Source organism: Protopterus annectens, chromosome 7.part0 (genome assembly GCF_019279795.1).
Source record: "Protopterus annectens isolate FY-2018-M chromosome 7.part0, PAN1.0, whole genome shotgun sequence".
In the NCBI taxonomy this organism is placed as follows: domain Eukaryota; kingdom Metazoa; phylum Chordata; order Ceratodontiformes; family Protopteridae; genus Protopterus; species Protopterus annectens.
The window spans coordinates 1,338,604,271-1,338,622,071 of record NC_056739.1 but is presented as its reverse complement, the minus strand read 5'-3'; the positions used below and the strand labels follow the sequence as shown (position 1 = coordinate 1,338,622,071).

Here is a 17,801-nt window from a genome sequence, read left to right as displayed (position 1 = left end):
GGCTCCTACCATGTGCCTTAGACACTAGTAAGTAACTGTTTGAGGATAAAACCAGTAGCGGACGTGCCAAATACCTCAGAGCTTTATTGTCTCAGAAGATAGGGAGGCTAAAGCCATGTCAAACAGGAATATACAAATAAATCCCACAACCCTAGCAAAATGTTATTTATATATATATATATATATATATATATATATATATATATATATATATATATATATATATATATATATATACACACACACACACACACACACACACACACACACACAGAGTGGATATAAAAAAAAGTGTACACACCCCTGTTAAAATGCCAGGTTTTTGTGATATAAAAAAAATGAGACCACAATAAATCATATCAAAACTTTTCCCACCTTTAATGTCACCTATAACCTGTACAATTCAATCGAAAAGCAAACAAATCTGTTAGGAGAAAAATATAAAAAATAAAAAAATACAATAAGCTGGTTGCATAAGTCTGCACACCCTTAAACTAATACTTTGTTGAAGCACCTTTTGATTTAATTACAGCATTCAGTCTTCTTGGGTAGGACTCTGTCAGCATGGCATATCTTGACTTGGCCGTATTTGACCACTCTTCTTTGCAAAAGCAAAGACCATCTCTTGTGCAGAGCCCTCTTCAGGTTATCCCACAGATTTTCTATTGGATTTAGGTCTGGGCTCTGCCTGTATATATAGGTCTTCTTCATATAAACATACTCCCACTTACTAGACTTTCATAACATTGAGCAGACAACACTGAAACACTGACCACTCGGAACACTGACATTCAACTAAGTAACCTGTTGGCCAACCCGAAAAGCAAACAATTGTAAGCAAAAAAACACACCCATGGGGGGCACACCCCTAACTAAATATAGTAACTTCGAGATAGCACTACCGTGGAGGTCAGAGGCAAAGGTCAACAAGCTGTCCAAACAGTTACTTACCTTTAGTTGAATGTCAGTTTTCCGAGCAGTCGGTGTTTTGGACATTCGGTGTTCTCGGCTCGATGTTATGAAAGTCAGGTAAGTGGGATTTTGTTTATATGAAGGGGACCCAATATATCAAAATGGGGGATGGAGGGAGGGCAGCTACTGCAGCACAGGTCTATTCAAACGACTATTGCTATGGTAAGTTTGCTTACATGAGTGGACTATGTTTATCATACGATCACATCTACAGTAGCCTTAAGCTATATGGAACAAATACCAGAGTTTACAGAGTAAGGGAGGAAGAATGTTTATCACAGTCCAGGATCCCTTGGAGAGTATTCCTAGCAAAATCTGCTATAGACCAAAATAAGGAGTTCAGTTTATAGCATTTAATAAAGGTATGCAGAGGTGACCAGGTCACTGTCTGTAGAATACTTCTAGATTCCACCTCTTTCCAAATAGCCACAGAAGTACCAAGACTCTAGTAGAATGGGCCCTGACTTTGCCTGGAAGTGGGGTGTTATGGTGAGAATAACAAAAGTAATAGCATGGAACAAACATTCAGAAACGGTATTTTTAGGCACCAATTGTCCTTTCTTTTTATCAGCATAAGACATACATAGTTGATCAGAAGTTCTGAAGGATTTTGTTCTGTCAATAAAGCATCAGAGATGCCAATGGACATCCAGAGTGTGAAGAATCCTTTCTCCCTCATTTTCAGGTTCTGGAAAGGAAAAAGGGAGATGTACAGCCTGGTTTAACTATGAAACAACCTTAGGCATAAAAAAGATTTATCAAACTTATCCTATCCTTACGGAAAACAAGATATGGATGACTCACCTTAAGCGTTTATAACTCAGATATGCTGTTTTCCAAAATAAGAACCTCAAACCAGTCTCATGACCTGGTTCAAAAGGAGACACTAAGTTCTTCTAAACCAAAATTAAAATCCGAAGCAGGTGCCTCTTGTCTACTAGGCAGGCAAAAACATAACACACATTTCAAAAACTGTTTCACAAGAAGTTAAGGAAGAAAGGGTGGGGGGATCCAGGGGCAAATAATCAGAAATGGACAAAAGCTGAACCTTGACAAAAAAATAAAGGCCAGAGGACAACAAGTCACACAACAGCAGTGTCATAAGCACACTTTGGCACACAAGCTGAGCAAGACCAGGGCAGGTCATCAAAATGGAAGCTGAACCCGGAGGTCTTCCAGGAATTGGTTCAGCTGTAGAAAGGCTTGCCACCAGTCAATACAGACAGTTAGAGAAATTCTGCCCCAAGATCCCTTGCAACCAGGCCTGGAAGACAGATTTTTTTTCATTCCATAGATGGGAATGTTCTTGTATGCTTTTCATCATTTCCTCGGACGACCCATGTTCTTCTTAAGATTCAGAAGGACTCTTCACAAATAAATATGGTGACCCCCCCTTTTGGAGCAGGCAATTACCATACGCTTTCGCACAGAATGGACTTAATTCTCACAGAACAGGGGGGAGTTTGATACATCCCAGTTCTGAACTTAAAATTCTGTCATCTAGGCAGTCAGTTGAACACCTTTTAGACACTTGTTTCTGAGGCTGTGCAGCAGGTATTAAAGTAGGCAAAGAAACCTGCTACCAGAAAATTATACATGGGTAAGTAGAAATACATTTGGTGCTAAACCAAGAACCGGAATCCTTTTAAGGTTCAGACTCCTGTGATTCTTCAATATTTGCATCAGCTGCATCTTACTGGAATTCTTTCTGTAGATGGAATCTTACGTGAAAACTGGAATATTTGGATCCAGAAGTTCAAGTAATGTCTCAGTGTAAGTAGATAGCTGAAATGTTTGATGAGATACACACACACAAAAATATATATGTACATATATATTTGTGCTTCAGTTATATCTAATGCACTCATATGAGTATATCATATGAGTATATTCCCTAATATCAAAACAATAATCCACAGTACATTGATTTCTGCATGTTAAAACTACCCGTTACTGAAAAAAACGATGAAAACATTTTCCTTTTGTGATCAGTCAGTTAAAAACAAATCCTAACAATAACTTCAGACATAATTTGTCAAAATAGTACAACTGTTAGGGCAAGTTTTTTTGATGAAGTATTGTGTAGGGTTCGAGTTAATGACAGAGACAGGGTTAGGGTTAGCATACATTAGTAAGGATGGATGGGGTCTTCACTCCCCCATGCCACCTTACTCATATGTGCTAACCATAACCCTGCTGCTCCTCCTAACCCCAACCTTTACATATTACCATACAAAAAAAAATTTCCTTAACAGTACCTTTGTACAAGACATACACACACAAACATTCTTGCTTCCCTAAAGAAACATACACATGCTACCCTAAATCTATCTCCCTCCCTAGCCCATATTCTAACTCTAACCTGAAAACACTCGCACGCACACACACTATTACCCCTAACAGCAAAACTTTTGGAATATCTGAAAGTTTAAGCATTAAAACGAAACTCCACTTGCCTTCACAAAAGCACACCTCATATACCACAAGAACAGTCAATGTTCTCAACTTCAACATTTCCAGCACTAAAAAGTAAGTGATCAAGAAACACAACAGTAAACTCTGAACTAAAAGCACATTTGAAAGAGTTTACTGTAACAATTTGCCACAATGAACGTTACTTTGTTAAGTTAAATGGGAACAATTTTTTGATCAACTCACCTATCCACTCAAAGTGTATGTAGTGAATCCATTAAGTGCAAGAACGTTTCACCTTACCCACAAGGCTGCATGGTCAAATGCTGTATTTTATGTTTTCATAAGCCTCGCACATTGTCAGCTTGACTTTCCAGTTTGTCCTCTGCATTGTTTCTAAGTGCACTGTTCAAACATAGATCCTACATGTTACAGTTCTAGAAAATGGGGGTGTTATATATGGGTATATAGGTTTAAAGTTAATCAGTGAGAATTATTCAAATGCCGTTTGGTAAGCTGTTCATCCCAAGAGCTCTCATTTGGAATACAACCTTCAAGAAGGCTAGACCACCTCTTTAATTAGTCTCCTGATATGACAAACATTTCAGCAGTAAATTAAAGCAATGTATTAAACGACATGCTCAACTATACTAATTCAGTTCTGGAACAAGGAAGGCAACGAGTTCAGTTACATTTACCTTGTTCACAAACAGAATTATTGTGAATTTGTATACAATTCTGTCATAAAACGACTCCTAGCTTTACACAGTACTGTTAAATTTTCTGGCAGCAAGTCAAGTAACAGCAGTAATGTGGTTTCTAAATTACACATAGTAATTAAAATGCACCCCATAAGGATATATAATAGAACAAAATGTGCTGAGACCATCCCCTAAAAAAAGTCATAGATTTTCCACAATTCAGGGGCATACAGCTACAGCTCACCCAGATTTTGGCTGCACCCATCCTCTTTAATACATACAGCTGTGTTCACAAACATTAATTAATAAATAAAACAGGCCATCAAAAATTATGCACTGAGAAAAATTACAAAGTAATTTGCAAACAAAGTAATTCTAGTAGTTTGCTACTTCCTTTGAAGACTATTTACAGCAAATAAATAAATAAAAAATCAAACTTATAAAACACCTGAGGCAAGGAAGGTGGATGAAGGTCTAACCTAAGACAGCATCTGTTAAAAACACTGTGTATCTATGTGCTGATACTAGAGCACTAGGCTGCCTGCCCTAAACCTTAACAACCTCTGCAAGCCTATCATAATCTATCAAACAGTGGGCATGTTAGGGGAAGATCTGAATGTAGCTACCCTAGATGTACCCAGATGAGTGGGAGACGTATAAGAACTCACTAAGGCGACAGCTGGCAATTTATAAGAGACCGTATTTCATTTTTAATTTTTGCAACAGATTGTGACATGGCAGAAAAGACTGAAGAAAATGAATAGACTAAGAAAGCTTCCTCTTAAAAATTAGAACAGGAAGAGGAGGATGAAGCCACAGAGAGCTCTGCAGGATGAAAAGACTAGGAGAGGAAAAGCAGAAAAGGAGCTGGAATGCTAACTGAATTGTAGCTGGGCAGCCAAAGATGTTTCAAGCAGGAAAATTCTAAGGAGGTCTTTGCATCTCTTTATGGTCGACCTCTTAAAGTCCTTAAAAAAGCACTTTTTTTTAATTATAGGTTTCACCAAAGAGTAAAGACTCTGGGCCAGACTGCATGTGGAATGTCTTGTACTAAGTAAAAAGTTCATTATTTATTTCCATGTTCCTGACACAGGCACACCAATGGCAAGATCTTTTTGCATACCTCTCAACTGTCCAAATATTTGCCTCAAATGTTTGCTCTGTTCCTTGTAAAATGTGTGGTTTTCTAGCAAATCACTGAGGACTGAAGTCACTAAATAATGACATACATTTGAGTTTCAGACTTCATATTCATAAGAAAATGGATGCTAACACAAATCCTGTCACTCTAGTAACTTTCTAGGTTTATAAGCGCAATGTTTAAAATCTGACCTATTTTGGGCCTTTGCCCCCCTCCCACACATTATTTCAGGCTTTATTCAGATTTCGTGTGCTAAGAGGTTCAGAGACATGCCTTGTTACAAATGGAGAAATGGGTCCCAAAAGAAAGGCTAAAAAAAATTTTAACCAGATCTCCCTTATAAATGTATAGGTTCATAGCTAGATACTAGGTTATCTGCCCTAGGGCATTTATAAGCCTAGCCCGAGTGCATTTGGCTTTCACCTCCCTATTAGATTAGCCTACTGTGCCTCTGTATAGTAGGTCACAGAAGGTAGCCCTTTAAGATTAGTTTTCTGTGCCTCTGTCGAGCAGGGACAAGAGATCCCAGGGGTGAATTTGCGATTTCCCATCCACGCGTCTAGATTTCGCTTGAAGAGGGTCAGCGAGGGGCTATGTCTAACATAAATTGGTATTCTATTCCAGAGTGAGGGGAGCCTCTGGGAAATGAATCTGTCCCTCCAGCATGTCCTATCTATTTTTGTGCTGAGGTTTAAGTCCCTGGAGCCTGTAGCTCTAAGGGATTTGGATTTTTTGAGATGGAGCATGTCCATTAATTCTGGGTTAGACATGGCTTTGTACATCAGGCATAGATCGCCTCTGAGTAGGTGGTAAGCAACTGAGTAGAGCTGGAGTTTCTTTAGTCGAGCTGCATAGGACATTTGTTTGTAGCCCATGATCCTCTTGGTGAGGTACTTTTGGGGTCTCTCCAGTTGCTGCAGGTGTCGGGTAAGGTACATCCCAAAAGGGGCATTGTATTCAATTATGGGTCTGATGAGTGATGAGTAGAGGAGCACAATGACCTCTCTTGATCTAGATGCGAACCCTTTCGTGATAAGGTGGGCTATATAGAAGGTCTTTCTAACCACTTTGGCAACGTGATTATCAAAGGAGAGATTACTATCTACGTTGGTCCCCAAATCTCTAATTACTTCTTCCGTGCCAATGGATTACCACCTATGTGGTAATTTGTGGGCACTTTGTTTTTCCCAAAGGGGATGACTATGCACTTTTTAGCATTTAGCTTGAGACTGTGGTTCTGGCACCAAGCATCCGTCTCCGTGAGACCCTTTTGGAGGATGCTTGTGTCAGCTGAAGAGTCGATTACGGCTCCCAGTTTTCAGTCATCTGCGAACTTTGTCAGCCATAGTCCCCCCGTGTTAGCCTGAACCTCAGAGAAGTATATACCGAATAAGAGAGGTCCAAGAACTGAGCCTTGTGGGACGCATCTTGTAACTGGTTTGGACATGGCACCTGTGATTCTGACCATGTGGGTTCTAACCCATCTTGTGATATAAGGGTTGATATTTAAGCTGGTAAGCTTATTTATGATGCCCGAGTGGGGTATTGTGTCAAAGGCTTTTGCGAGGTCCAGGTAGGCTGTGTGGACTACCTTGCCCTCGTCTATGGCTTTGGTAACTGTTTCAAAGAAATCAACTAGGTTTAAGAGGCAAGATCTGCCCTTAACAAAGCCAAATTGGGTAGGGTCCAGTGTCTGGAGGCTCCCAATGTCTTTGTTTATGAGTTCCATGATAATACGTTCCATAGCTTTACAGACCAGACTAGTCAGGCTTATGGGGCGATAGTTCCCGGGGTCCGCTGTGGCACCACCTTTGTGGAGTGGGACCACTGTAGCTGTACGCCATTTTCTGGGTACATATCCTGTAGTAAGGCTAAGTTTGAACAGTGACTTAATGTGAGGGTTCTGTTCTTCTTGGAGCTCGTGTAAGACACAGCCTGGGACACCGTCCGGTCCCATAGATGCTGTGTTTTTTGCTTTGGAGAGGGCAGCTTTCACCTGTGCATCTGTGATGTCAGGGAGGTTACATTCAGTTGCGATAGGCATTTGCTCCTTTGAGGGGGAAGGGGGGGGGGTTAGCACTGAATCTGTCTGCCAGGATGTTGGCTATGTCTGTAGGTTCGGTATATTTTGTACCGTTATGCAACAATTCAGAGCATATCTGGGAGTTTCCACCCATATTCCTGACATAACTAAAGAAGGCCTTGTGATTATCTTTAGTGTCTAGGGCAATTTTTCTTTCGAAACTGGCCTTTCATGATTTTATGAGGGACCGTAGTTTCTTGTTAATACTGATCAGAGATGCCTTCCCTTTTTGGGATTTTGCTCTGTCATGTAGTAGCTTCCTCCTTCTGTTGTATAGCTTATTTATGGCCGGGGTCCACCAGACAGGTCTCCTGTTTTTGGAGGAGTGAGTCTTGGTTTTATTTGGGATAGCACGATCCATGCATTCCTGCAGGTGCTCATAGAATGCAGTTGTAAAGGATTCTGCGGATTGGGCTGTATTATCCTCTGGCCTGGGGGCTTTGAAGGATTCCACCTCAGTCTTGAGAAGTGTGAAGTTAGCTTTTGAGAAATTCTTTATAGTGATTTCCTTGGCTGGGGGTGGGGACGGGATATGGATGTTTATGGTCTGATCTTACCATTACCTCTGGTGTGGAACATAGAGTCCCCATGTTGGTGATGACCAGGTCCAATATGTTGTTCCTTCTTGTGGGAGTGGTGACCAGTTGGTTCCATCGCGTTAGAGTTTATAAATTCAAGGAACCGTTGGGCGAGGGTGTTTGGGCTTGAGTAGTTTTCCCAGTCAATGTTTGGGTAGTCAAAGTCACCCAATAACATAGTGTTTGGAGAGACCTTCATATTCTCCAGTGTTCTCAGGAATGCCAAGTGGGGTTCCTGTGAAAGGGATGGTGATCTGTAGCAGGCTACAAACTGAAAGGCAGTTTTGCTCGTTGTTAGTTGCACATGGATGGTTTTCGATGCTTCGTGCAGTGCCACTAACCTGGAGGTGTAGGTATCTTTGATGAATATAGATACTCTCCCTCCTTTTGTGCTTCGGTCCGAGTTTTGGGGCCGAAAAGCATGGTATGAGTTATAACCTGGTAGTGCTGGGGTACTCTCAGGAGCCTTAAATCAGGTTTCTGTTACTGCACAGACATCGATTTTCTCCATACTGAGGAGAGCCTCGAGTGCGTGCATCTTGAGGTTTAGACTTCTGGCATTGAGTAGCATTACCTTTAGTTTTTGTATCCTTGGGTTGTCTATGGAGGTGGGTTTGTCCTTTGAGCCTTGCCTAAAAAAGGCACTATGGGTGTGGCAAGAGCCTTGGCCAGTATACGAAAGCCTAAGGGTGACAGGTGCAAGCCGTCCCTAGCGAAGCAACGTGGCTTGTCGAGCATGTCATTTCAGGCTGACAGACACTGGATCCCCTTTGAATGACACCAATACTTTAGCCAATTGTTGAAACTGATCATTTTGTCTTTATACTGTGGCATCATTCTTGGTGATTGCAAGATGCTACTCAGGGTCAGGGTCATACCAGCCTGGGCTACATGATCAGAGAGCTCCTCTATGTCTCTTTTCATGTAGTCCAGGGAGATACGTCTCAGGTCATTCACACCAGCATGGACAATGATGGAGTCATATTTGTACTTGCTTTGGAGTGACTTGTGTGCTTGTGTTATGTGGCGGATCCTGGCACCCGACAGGCAGCTTACACTGACCTTCTCCTTGTTCAGTCTGGTGAGCGGGACGTCAGTGTGCCGGACAATAGAGTCCCCTATACCGAGTGTATTTGGTGTGTTGTTTAGCCTTAAGGGCTGTGACTGTGAGGCACACTGACTTTGTGAGATAAGTGATTCGTGGGTATTGTTGAGGGATGGCTGTTGCTTGGATATCTGCTTTGGAGGTCTTTGCTGCTTAGGCAGATTTTTATTTAGAGCCTCCGAGTATGTTTTTGTGTGTTTATGTGTTGGGTATGCAGATGCAATAGGTCTATGTGAGACTGGATTTGTGGTGCGGGTGGTTACCTTTTCCTTCTGACTGACTGTGCCAGTCTTGGGTTGAGAGAGCTCTGCCTCCAGTTTGGCTGTGTAACTGCATCTCTCACATGTATTAGAGTTTGTTGGAAGGAGGAGAGGGTTGTCTGTGTACATAAGGCAATTGTAACATTGCCTCAAAATTCCCAGGTTCACCAGCTGGACTGGAGAGTAACCATGAAACTGACCCTTGGACATACCAGATTAGTACAGGGAACTGTTTTTTCACTGATCAGATTAGTAAAGGGAACTGCTTTTTCACTTGATCAGGAAGGACCAATTGGGAGCCTAGTACTTATGAGAAGTCTAGGAGGGTGTAGTGCTTTAGTTAGTGTTTCCTTATAAGAACAGAGCAAGTGCAGGGCTTTAGAAAGAGATTAGAGTGATTACTTTGAGAGTTTGAACAGTTCTAAGGGAAAAAATGAAGAGCAGACTTTGTGGAGCCTGGAATAGTTTAAACCCGTTTAGGCAGCGCTACCCGACGCTGCTCAGTGCGCAAAAAGAGAATTGTAGGGTTTTAAGACAGAGAGATCAAGGAGTTTACAACTGACCCAAAATGGCCAATAAAACTACAGCTTCTAGGCAGTAACCACTCCTACAGGGACAGGCAGGCTGTTCAGTGTTAACCACTGCCACTGGTGAACACAGAGACTTCCCTTTAGACCAATGAAAGCACTGGCCATCTAGAAACTTACAAACAGTTCAGAACAGCAAATCTGTAACTGAACTTTCTTAAATTTCAGAAAGTGGAAAAAAAGCAAGATTTTTTTGTTTTTTTTTCTTTTTTGTTTTAGTTTAAAGGTAGCAGAGATACACAAGTAGCAGAATATTCACAACAGTGCAATAAATGACCCCACACTTGAGTGCTAGGCCAAAGTCAGGTAAAACGCAGTTTTAAGAGAAAAAAACGATTTTAAATTAAGTGCAACACAGGAAATGCAGTAAACAGGCTCTAGATGTGTTCTAAATACTGTTTCTGATACAGATATAAACTTTAGCAAGCCGGAAAATGCCAAAAAGTAGGCGGCAAAGCAGTAAATCTTAACAAAAAATCAGAAGAAAATACTTAAAATCACAAAAGTGGCTCATTTTCTTCTCTCAGCGTTTTCTCCCCTTGGTAGGTGCTTCAGCAACAATTAGCAAGCCTGGAAAGACGCCAAAACCACGAGGCAGCCGGGTTTTAAGAGAGAGAGATCAAGGAGTTTAGAATTGAAAGGAGAACCAGAAAGTATCAATTAAGGCACAAAATAAAAACTAGAAGGTTTTTAATCATAATTCTAAGAATCTTTACAAGTAAAGCAGCCAAATGCCATTTATTGCTGCCTTCGTCTTAGTGCAGTAAAGAAATCTGGAAAAACAGGGCACCCGTGGTGCACAATGGGAAAGGGAAACAGTAAATTTTATCAGTCACACAGTTTTAATGCCTGTGCCATTAGTCTTGTGTCTCAGAAAAAAGTCATCTTATCTGATCTAAGGTTTCAACCAATTATTTGCAAGACGAGTATTTAAAACAACTGCAACTGCATTAGTAAAGACAGAGAAAGTTTCCAGTTAAAAAAAAGTCTGATGTTCACCACAGTTTGGCATCACTTCTGATTTGCATCAGGCTAAGTGATCTTTGATAAAATTGCTAAATATTAAGTGTACTGAAACATACTGCATTGTTTTACTGCTTAATTACCAAGTCAGTTTTTGAATTTGTTTGTTGGCTCCTTCTGGTGACAGAAGATGATTTTCAGGCTAATTTTTGGACACTGTTTGCTATTTCAGGCCGAATTCAAGTGTCTTGCCATTGGATGGTATGCTCTATTGATCATTTTTCGTGCTTTGCTCTGTTATAAATAAGATGATTCAGCACAGCAAGACTCTCATTTGATATAATAAGCTACACACTAAGCAAAATTCTCCATTTTTACTACTAAAGCTGTATCTGACAACTTATTATGAAGCTAGGTATACCAAGCTAAGTAACCTTTGCTTAAATTGCTTAATATTAGGTGCACTGATATACCTTGCAGTGTTTCTACTGCTTAATTAGTGAGTTAGCACTTGAATAGTTTTTACTGGTTCCTTCTGGTGGCAAAAGAAGGTTTCTAGGCTAGTTTTTGAAACCTGCTTGCTATTTGAGGCCAAATTCAAGTATCTTGCTAATGGACAGTGTGCTCTGTTCAGCTTTTTTTCTTACTTTATTATTTGTTACAAATAAGACGATTTAGCAGTGCTGCACACTGTACTGAGTAGATGCTACAATTTTGATCCAGTACAGCTTACATTCCCCATTCCTCTTTGTACTACAACTAATGTGTTGCCTAATGAGCTGCACTGCAGACCTTATATTCCATTCGGTGCATTCAGTACCCCATTGCTGCTGTACAGCATTAAAGCACCTCATAGCTCCCCTAGGTAACCTTCAGCATCACATATATATTACATTACCAACTTAAGTTAATCTACTCATTTAACCCAGACAGCAGGGCAGGCATGGCAATTATAGAGATAAACTTCAATTGCTCCTTACTTTATAAACAAGTCTGTGAATACAACAAATTATCCTAATCCTTGGACAAAAATTAAAGATCAGCCTACATGTCCTCTTTCTGTGGACAGCCTCTTGGTATCCTCAGGCAGTGTAGTAGTTGCCTGATGGTCACAGATGATGAATTTTTACTTAGTACAAGACATTCTATTTGTGAGAGAAGTATTTAACTACCAAGGATTCATTTTCACAAAATTAAACTGGCTATGAGCAACACACACACTTCCACAGTGCTAAGATTCTCTAAAATTTCTAATGTTGAAGCTGCAAAAAAAATCTTTGCAAAGACTCCCACACTCATGAGGAAAAGATTTCAGCATACATCTAAGACCATCTCACTTTCTGGCAAGCTTACAATAAATGGTCACCAAGATTTAAATGAAATCAAATCCACTACACCACACCACTCTATGAATAAAAATGTTTTAGTGATTGGTGACTCCACAGTCAAACAGACTGACTTTCCTCTCACTAGGCTGGACAAAGAAATGGTGGTAGTGAGTTGTCTTTCAGGAGCCAGGATGTAAGATATCTTACGGGTCCTTAAGGCCCTTCTGCCTCACAAATACTACTATGACAAGGCAGAGATCCATGTGGGAGTAAACTGCTTGGCATGCAGAATCCCATGGAAGACTGAAACAGTCATGTCAGATCTCTCCATGCATGTCAAACTATAGGCAAAACTCCATTCCTGAGAAAATATTTCCTTCTACAAGAATGATGTCTACATGTAAAGAAAAGATACCTGGAATCAACAACAACCTAAACAGTTGGCATCATTTAAGGGGGCTCCAGTATTTGTCAGCATGGGATGAGATGCTCAACAGTCCAACTTGCTTTGCTAAGGGTGGCCTGCATCTCTAGTTCTAAGGCTTTTGCGTACTATATAAAGGCTTTGCTGCCCCCTAGTGCCTTTTTAGGCAGAGTCCAGCTGAATAAATTCAAAGCAAGATAACATTAAAGTGGCACTGATGAATGTCAAAAGTGTAAATACCAAGCTTCCTGACCTTAAGGCACTCCTGCATTTGGAACACATTCAAGTCTGTGTAATTAATGAAAGATGGTTTAAATGTTGGTAAAGCACTCCCTCCCTCCCTAACTGGGTTTTGGGCCTACCATGCCGTCACATCTGATGCCTACTACAGTGGCATTTCCATATTTGTTAGTGATTGCATCACTTTGACACGGCTTGCTACAGATCCATAAACGGGACCAACTATCGACTGTTACAGCCTGTTACAGGTTCCTAATGTTCTCCATGAACTCCCCATAAATAAGAATGCCATCATTTTGAGAAACTTTAACTACCCATCAATAAACTGGGACATCTATACCTCAAATGTGGGATACATCCAAAATTTCGTAGATTTAATTAACAAAAGCTCCCTGGACCAAATTGTTAAGGTCGACTTTTTTCCGTTAGTATAAACTGCCCCAAAACCTTTTTTTTTTTTTACAATTAAAAAAAAAAAGAGAGAGAATATGGAGCAATGGAGACTTTCTTTTCTCTGTTGCTTCCATTTCAAAGCATTGATGTACTGGGTATGCGTGGGAACGCAAGTCCCATATGCATGCGCAGTACATCAAAATGAAGAAGCAGTATACCAAAATCGGCGGAAGAACAGCAATCTGCCGTTATACAAAGACATTATTTAAGAAAAGTAAGTATTTTTTTTCTTAAATAATGTCATTGTATAATAGCAATAAACGACTCTGTGGTTGTGATACATTGAAGAATTACCCACGGTTGCCTTTGTTTGAGGGCTTTGCCCTCGTGATTAAACCACACCAACCGTGGGTAAATTTTCAATAAACCACACCATGTCGTCGGTTATTGCTTAAATATCTTCTACAACAGATAAAACTAGATGGAGAGACAAGTTCATTATACAGTGCTTTCCCCACCTCTGGAATTGACTCTACTGCTCAAAATGACTATAAATTGCCAGTCCCAAAATAAAAAAAAAAATATATATATATATATATATATATATATATATATATATATATATATATACACACACACACACACACATATATATATATATATATATATATATATATATATACATACATACACACACACATACATATATATATATATATATATATATATATATATATATATATATATATATATATATATATATATATACATACATATATATATATATATATAAATATAAAAACACACACACACATATATATCTATATATAAAAAATATATACGGGTTACCTTCACTTCCCCTAAAGCTCATTTGACTGACATCAAATGACTGACACTTCATTTTCATTTCCCTGACAATCAGTACTGGCAGTGTGTAGAGCTCTGTAAGGCAAGTAAAAGGAGTATGTCCTTTTCCCCACTGTAGTGCGACCCTGGAGTTGGTACATATATAGTTAGGGGGTGGGGGTGTAGGGGGGCATAGCCCCCCACCTAGTTTGGTTTTACTGAACAATATAAAACCAAAAGCAGATAATATAAAATCAAACTAGGTGGGGGGGGCTACACCCCCCAACTATATATATATACTAACTCCAGGGTTGCACTACAGTGGGGAAAAGAACATATTCCTTTTACTTGCCTTACAGTGCTCTACACACACTGCCAGTACTGACTGTCAGGGAAATGAGTTTTAGGGGAAGTGAAGTGCCAGTCATTTGGTCTCTTTAGGGGAAGTGAAGGTAACCCATATATACATATATATGTAAATGGAGATATTTGGGCATTTACTTTGCGTATTGACAATTTATATTATGATGAAATACAACAATGCTCACCACTTTACATCTCAGAATTAATACATTGTATAATCTCCATACAAATAACTAATAATACAGCATAGAGAGTTTTTAGCCTTGTTAAACAAAATTCTGACACTTCAAGAGACAGAATAAACTGCTTTTAAAGATTCTGCTCACACACTTCTACACCATGTTCATTAGCCAAAAAATGACAGACAGGTCTCCAATCAGTTTTTAACAAAATATTCAGAGCATAACAAGCCATGTCCAAATAAATTCACATTATTTTCTCCATTACTTTTTGTAGGTAGCAATAAAAAGAATATTAGACTGTCATACATGGAAGCCATAAAATAAACATGGGTGTAGGAAGAAGACTGATTGTCTAACCTATTATACAGAATGAAAACTGCATTGTTTCAAAACTAAAGGAAATATTTCAATACAGCATGTATTACTTTATTTAAACAATGCAGTTTTAACAACTTTTACCCTTAATACATTTTAGCTAAAAATAAATATTACCATTAGGAAAAGATCCAACAGCAGCAGATGGCACACCAGCATAAATGCCTCGGAAGCCTCCGGCCTTGTAAAATCCCTGAGGACTCTGCAACCTAGTCTTGATGGTGTCCAATGGGAATAGCGTCAAGTCGACACATATGCCTGCAGTGCCCCCAGCCTTTCAGGTGGGGGGATAAAAGTCAAACAATTAACACAGACCACCAAACCATGTTCAAAATGTTTACAACAAATACAATGCGAAGGAAATATGAAATTAGCAACACACACTGTCCGAAACAATCAAGAGAAGAAATTCATCTGTTACCATATCTTCACAGAAAAGTGAAACAATATAAAAGCAACCAATTGAAATTACGTCAGTAGGAGATAACGAGGCAATGATAGGCAGAATGATGCTGCATAATAAAATAAAAACTAACATTTCAACAGCAGCAATGACTTAGCCATCAGAAAAAAAATATTAGAAATGCAGATACTCAGAAACTCTAAAGCCTACATGCCACTGTGTCTCAGAACTACAAGGACCTTACCAATTGCAAAAATATAAAATGTGTAGCACAGTTTTCTAAGCCAGTTCTCAAACCACAGGGATATACATGTATGAATGTAGGAAAGGTCCGTTTATAGTAGCAAATCTTCATGAAGGCCACCTATGGAAGATTAGCTGTACCTTATACAGAGACATGCAGATATAAATTCTCTTTGCAGGATACACCCTGAGCCATCTCATAAGGGCAACCCATTACCTAGACCTAATAAAGCAGTTCACACCAAGTACAAAGCACAGGCTACTCATGCAGTGATAACTCTATTAGTCGAGTGACCGCATACTCCCAACTTATTTCAAGCCCAAATGCTAAAATTCCCAGAAATCAAGTGGCGACCTATCCCCTGACTGCTTACAGTAACAGTCACAATCCATAAAACTCAAAGTGTCCCCAGGGACTCTAGTACTTGTTTTATGGGATAACTGCATTCCTGCAGTCTTGCGTTAACTCCCATATAAGTATTTAGACCCCCATTCATTCACTTCAATAAAGTTTCCTTGGATTCTCTACTTCTTCCTCCGAAAAGAGAGCGCTAACTGCTTTTTGAGCTCACACTTAGCATACAGGAATTCTTTTGGGTAACCTATTTGATCTTTAGTCTACAGATGAAGATGGGTGGCTGCGGTGGTGCAGCAGTTAGTGTTGTCGCCTCACAGCAAGAGGTTCTCTGGCTCGATTCTCGGCTGGGGTGCCTTCTTTGTGGAGTGTGTGCATGTCCTCCCTGTGGTTGTGTGGGTTTCCTACGAGTGCTCCAGTTTCTTCCCACATCTAAAATACATCCTGTAGGTGGATTGGGCACTAAATTGGCCCAAGGAGTGAGTGTGTGCATGTGTGTGCCTTTTGTGGAAAGTTGGGCGCCGGGCTGTTGAATCAAAACCGTAAAACTCCATTGCCAATCGTTCTGAAGACCGTTGTTCCGCTGTGGTGACCCCTAACCAGCAAAAGCTGAAAGGAGAAGAAGAGTCTACAGATGAAGATAATTAAAACAAGCAAAGTTGAAATTATCTACCATTTAGACATCTGTAAGCAAGTGCGGAGTGGGAGCTATTTCTGTTTGGGTCCAGTGGGGCTACCTTTATAGTCTTGTACAATGAACCACTTATGCAGTTGTAAATAAAACTCATTTATGTAACTATCACTAGTTAAACGAGAACAGAGAGTATACATATCATTCAGTGTTACTTAAAAAAATTTAATAAAAAGGTTATGTTTAAAACTTAAAAAAGAATTTACTGGCGTTTTTAAACTGAACACATTAGATTCAGTTTCTCTTGTCTATTCACATTTGGAAACAGGGACTCTTGGTTTATACATTATTCTCCCCTAAATGAAAGAGCAGCTAGTTGCCTTTTATGGGAATGTTCAGTTGTGAAGCAAAAACCAATGTTACACAAACCAAACTATTGCATCTATCATTTCGACGATGGTTTGATCAACAAATCGAAACAGCCACAAAAAAGGGCATTAGTCATTGTAGCTGCAGAGCAGCAAGGACACTTATTCTTCAAATTCAGTTTTTATATTACATGTACATATTCCTGTTGCCTAGTTTTACATCACATTGTCAGTATTACATTCAGACGAGGAAATTAAATCAATATTTCTGGCAGTGCAGTAGCCTTATAAGTATTACATTCAGATGAGGAAATTAAATCAATATTTCTGGCAGCATAGTAGCCTTATACCTCTCACTCCAGCTCACAGTCCAGTAAAGAAATCTTTTTTTTTTTAATTTAATCCATTAAAGAGATTTTATTACAAAATGTTTGTAGCATTGCACTACTCCTCCAGCTTTGACATCTCTATCCAGATACTGTCCTCTAAGAAATTTCCACTTGGTACAATGTTATTCAAATTTTCATGGCCAACACTGACATAGATATATGAAGTACACACCACAGCAGTATATATTTGTGGAACAGACTCTTGCACTAGTATAACAAATGGGCTTCTACTCATTAACGTAGGTAGTCATCATCTGGATCATTTTCCCCAGCAAGCAATGGTTCCGTCTCTCATGAAATAATTCACTTGCACTAGATGCTATGTGCTCGAAATAAAAACTGTACTACTTTATGGCTATTTCAGTCCTTGTAGACAAGGAACTTGTGTAACTGCAAACTTCAGTACAAGAAATTGAGTAAGTGTAATACAGTAATCACAAAGCAACCAATGCATATACT

General features: G+C 39.6%; 1 protein-coding gene across 2 annotated transcripts in view; it reads right to left on the bottom strand.

The window, feature by feature from the left end:
- Positions 1 to 17,801, bottom strand: part of SLC25A26 (solute carrier family 25 member 26) — a 2,337,350-nt gene that overhangs the window by 2,248,370 nt on the left and 71,179 nt on the right. For both annotated transcript variants that reach the window (XM_044077958.1, XM_044077959.1), the window contains exon 2: positions 15,071 to 15,227. In XM_044077958.1, coding sequence (XP_043933893.1) covers positions 15,071 to 15,227 — 157 coding nt within the window. The remainder of the gene's footprint in view (positions 1 to 15,070; positions 15,228 to 17,801) is intronic.